This window comes from Anneissia japonica, unplaced genomic scaffold, assembly GCF_011630105.1.
Source record: "Anneissia japonica isolate Jap-2015-1 unplaced genomic scaffold, ASM1163010v1 scaffold466_len1169948_cov191, whole genome shotgun sequence".
Taxonomy (NCBI): Eukaryota; Metazoa; Echinodermata; class Crinoidea; order Comatulida; family Comatulidae; genus Anneissia; species Anneissia japonica.
The window spans coordinates 1,047,474-1,052,016 of NW_022689540.1; the positions used below are offsets into that span (position 1 = coordinate 1,047,474).

Genomic DNA, 4,543 nt, shown 5'->3' on the forward strand with positions numbered 1-4,543 from the left:
TCCGCCAACGAAGTTGGCAGAAGTTATGTTTTTTCCCCTGTTTATTTATTTATTTATTTGTCTGTTGGCATATTTGTTGTGAACAGCCTACAGTCCATAGTTTTTATCAGAAATTCTTAAAACTTGGCCACAATGTTCCTTTACCTAAGATCTAGAGCTGATTATATTATGAAGCGTCAGGGTTAAAGATCAAGGTCACAATCAACAAAAACTTTTTTTATGTATTTGTGTAAAGCCCATAGTTTTAGTCACAAACTTGTCACAATGTTCCGTGACCAAAGATCTCAAAGTATTTGAATGTTGAAGGGTAAGGGTTAAAGGTCAAAGTCACAATCAACAAAAAAATGATTTTTGAAACAGACGTTTTTATCAGAAATTTGTCAAACTTGGCCACAATGTTCCTTTACCATGCACCAGAGATCTGGAAGTGGCTACATTTTGAAGGGTCATGGTCAAAGGTTAAGGACACAATGATCGAAAACTTGTATAACTGTTTGCTGTATTATAGGGGTATGTATGCTGTGTGCTTATACGGGCTCACGTGACCATTAATTTCAAAGTGATTTATGTGAAAACAGTTTGATGTAGTGGTAAGAAAAGTGCTCTCCACACTACCATCTCCGGCTTCAAATCCCAAGATGTCTACTTGTTATTTTTTATTTTCATTATTTCTTTTTTATGGGGACAATATGCGGGGAAATTTATACTCAGGAGAATTATGTGGGCGGAGATATGCTTTCTTCGAGTGCCCTCTAGTTGAATATATATTTGCCTATATCACCATTGATTTTCATTACTCTGTGTGGCACCGTAAACACAATTAAAACAAATATATAAATAACAGTGCTCGAATAGGAACATGTGTGAGCGTTTCAGTCAGTTGTATGAAAGAAAGTGTCTGGGGCTAAGATTGCCAGTGGCGTAATTCCTAGGGGTTAGTTCTAGGCGTTCTTTGTGGTCTCATGACAAAAGAGTTGAACCATGATCCTAAAATTGAAAGGCAATCATCTTCAACACCAAGTTACACCTCAGATATACTTATCAAACTTCATCAATGAACCTACTGATTTTTATTCAAATTTTGCATTTTATCGTGCACCATGATATAATACCCTTCTATTCCAAATTAATAATTACACACATACTGTTTGCCTTGCCTCTACCAATAAAAAACTGTTATATAGCAAATAATAATTTAATTGCACGATAAATCAAGTTGTAAATTTAATGATTCCAACTTTGTTTTGGAGCGAAATACAATTGCATCTGAGAGCCACATTGTCAGTTGTATTCACGCTTCATGTATATACAATGTATTGAGGACGTAATACCGGTAGCATCACACCAGCCAATCAGTAGCATTATTTAAATGTACACAAGTGGTGGTGGTGGTGCGGCGCACAGTATAAATGCAGTCCACAGCGCGTGGTTTACTCTTTCCACGCTTTTTATCCAGAGCACTGTGTTTCACTTTGTGCATATAAAGTTTGCTTGGAATTGTAAGTTGGTATTAATTAATTACTTTTGTCGGTGAATTAACCGGCAGAGTACGGTAACATTTGGTAGAATGGGTGCAATGGGTGCACATGCCCAAAATCGAAATACGTCCGTGTAGTCCGATGGTTAAGCTAGTAGACTTGGTTTTGGGGGTTGTGTTCTGTAAATTTTAAAGTATGAAGTTCTCTTTGAACAGATCAAACCGAATGATGATGCGTCTTGTAGTGTTATCATTGGCTGTTGTAGCTATCGTTGCAAATCCTGTAATACTGAAGTTGGACGATGAATGGGCCACGTGGAAATCAACGTATAACAAAGTGTATGAGCATGGAGAAGAACAAGTTCGGCAGTTAATTTGGGAAGAAAATTTTCGAAGTGTTGCCAAACACAACCTTGAATATTCTATGGGCCAACGCTCATTTACACTAGGCATGAACAAATTTGCAGATATGGTAGGACATAATTTTATAAGCAATGGTTTGTTGATTAAAATCCTAATGGAACGGACTTATTTCTGCTAAACATTTGGGAATTGGTAAAAGATAATAATTTCTACTACTCCTATGTCGTTGTTAGGAATGCTGAACCTAATATTTATTTTCTTGTCTTCAACAGAAAAATGAAGAATTTGTTGCGATATTAAGAGATTTGAGAAAAAGTAATAGGACTCGTGCTTCATCCTTCGTGTCAGCAAGCTTCATAAAAGTTCCAGATGAGATTGACTGGAGAGATCATGGTTGTGTAACCCCTGTCGAAACCCAGGTAGCTTAACGCGATTTGTTAATATAAACAAAGTACAATCATTGCTGAATACCGTGCATTTTGTTGTAAATTCAATTATTATTTACGGACAATTTAATTCATCAGGGTATGTGTGGCTCCTTCTGGGCCTTCAGTGCCACTGGATCTCTCGAATGTCAAACATTTAAGAAAACCGGAAAGCTTCCCATTCTCAGCGAGCAGAACCTTATAGACTGCTCAGAAGCTCAGGGAAATCACGGATGCCAGGGAGGTACAGTAGATCAAGCGTTCGAGTATGTGATGAAAAATGGAATCGACTCTGAAAAATGCTATCCATACATAGCTGTGGTAAGAATTTGATTATCAAATGTTGGCTACCACTAATTTACGACCGTGCATTTCTTGCCATATAAATACCACTATTTAAAATGGTACATTGGATATGCATTTTCATTAAGTACATGCCAAAACCGTATGTCATTTAAGCTTTCCTCCTAATTTCAATAAGGGATTCGATCTTTCGGTTTGTTCAACTGCCTGCTGTTATAGGTGTAGAGTATTTACAGACATTGCTCGAGTATTTTTTTAGTATCGCCTTCAGCTTGATAGGCCTATGTTTTTCAAATCTTCCTTGGCAGTTAGATTGGCAGATTCTTTGAATTTCCGTTTCATTCCGTTGCTGTTATTACAACATTATTACCATTATAAATGAATTTAATTTGTTTTTATGTCAACAGCAAAACAAATGCAGTTTCGATGGATCTTGCGTGGCTGCTCGTTGTACCGGATACGTTGACCTACCCCCTGGAAATGAGGTTGCTCTAAAGGAGGCTGTTGCATCTGTCGGTCCCATTTCGGTTGCCATTGACGCTAGTCGCGCGTCTTTCAAACTATATACATCTGGTAAGTTTTAAGACCAATTTCGTTTTATGGAATTACAATTCCATAAAACGAGTAGCCCATAGTAGGTAGAAAAGTAAATGAAATGCCCTTTTATCGTTAAAATTATGGCGACGATTGAAAAACACGGGTCTACACAATTTTAAAAGGGAAATATGCGGATATTTGCGTGAACTTTCGTAAATAATGACCACCTCCATTTAAAATCATTAGGCTATATTATATTTCATGATACGCTTTTATGTTGCAGGTATTTACAATGAACCCGAATGTAGCTCGACGAGTTTGAATCATGCCGTTCTTGTTGTAGGCTACGGTACTGACGCTGAATCTGGATTAGATTACTGGTTGGTGAAGAACAGGTAACATTGGATTGTGAATAAATTTCAAAAAGTACACTTTAAATGTAAATGTATCCTAATTCCTAGCGTTTCTTTTCAGTTACGGAACCACATGGGGCATGCAAGGCTATATGAAGATGCTACGCAACAAGAACAACCAATGTGGAATCGCCAGTTTAGCTAGCTATCCTCTCGTCTAACCATTTACATAGATTTAAAATCTGTAGGCCTACTTTCAATAAAAAGTGTATCCTATTGATTTGTGCACAATAAATTAACGCAAATATATAATTTGTTTTCGCTTCGTTGTACTTTGCACATAGGCATATGATGCATCAGATGCAATTTGTATTCCACAGGCCAGAAGTAAATTTTCCTAAAATGGTAATCTAAAACAGTAATGTTGGTAATCTAAAACAGTAATGTTGGAACGCGCACCTAATCCCTCTAATAATAATAATAATAATAGAGCCCTACACACAATGCTTTAGCCAGGATTTCAATCGGTACGGGACAATATCGGGCTGACAGTGGCGGATCTAGGATTTAGCAATGGGGATGGATAATGGGAGGGTGGGGGTGGGGTATCTGTGACGTGGTTTTAGCAAGGGCGCAGTTTGTGATTGAAACATTGGGGCCACCATGGTTGGGCTTGAGGCGAGAACATTTTAGGAAATATACCTCCTAGATAGCCGGAAATTCAAAATGAAGTGCCAACAAATTTCTCATCTTTTACCAGCGATTTTTGGAAACTTTAGAAATCTAATAATATGAAAAAATATTACCCCTAGATGTCCAGAAATGTCGCTTATATTCATCATCACATCACCATTATATAGTCAAAATGCAGTGCCAACACATTTTCATGTTTTACCAGCCATTTTCGGCAACCATAGAGATGTAATTACCATGTGTGATGCATCATAGAAAGTGAAACTCTTAACTTCAAAGCCGTGAGTTCACACCTTGGGGCATTTCGTTAAAACCTGGGACATTTTATGCAGTTCATTTCAACAATTTTCTACATTGCGAATAAAAAATGAATTAATTCTCCCCCCCCCCCA

At 37.4% G+C, this 4,543-nt stretch overlaps 1 protein-coding gene across 1 annotated transcript; it reads left to right on the forward strand.

The window, feature by feature from the left end:
* Positions 1-1,448: 1,448 nt before the first annotated feature.
* Positions 1,449-3,770, forward strand: LOC117125410 (cathepsin L1-like). The gene is made up of 7 exons (XM_033271931.1): positions 1,449-1,499; positions 1,694-1,949; positions 2,113-2,259; positions 2,365-2,586; positions 2,976-3,141; positions 3,389-3,500; positions 3,580-3,770. Exons 2-7 carry the CDS (start codon positions 1,704-1,706, stop codon positions 3,677-3,679), a joined length of 993 nt encoding a protein of 330 aa, XP_033127822.1. The 5' UTR covers positions 1,449-1,499; positions 1,694-1,703; the 3' UTR covers positions 3,680-3,770.
* Positions 3,771-4,543: the final 773 nt, after the last annotated feature.

Coding starts and splice junctions, on each gene's coding strand:
- LOC117125410 (XM_033271931.1), top strand. CDS start 1,704: ATGATGATGCGTCTTGTAGTGTTATCATTGGCTGTTGTAGCTATCGTT. Junction 1,950..2,112: donor TGAACAAATTTGCAGATATG/GTAGGACATAAT, acceptor TGTCTTCAACAG/AAAAATGAAGAATTTGTTGC. Junction 2,260..2,364: donor TAACCCCTGTCGAAACCCAG/GTAGCTTAACGC, acceptor TTAATTCATCAG/GGTATGTGTGGCTCCTTCTG.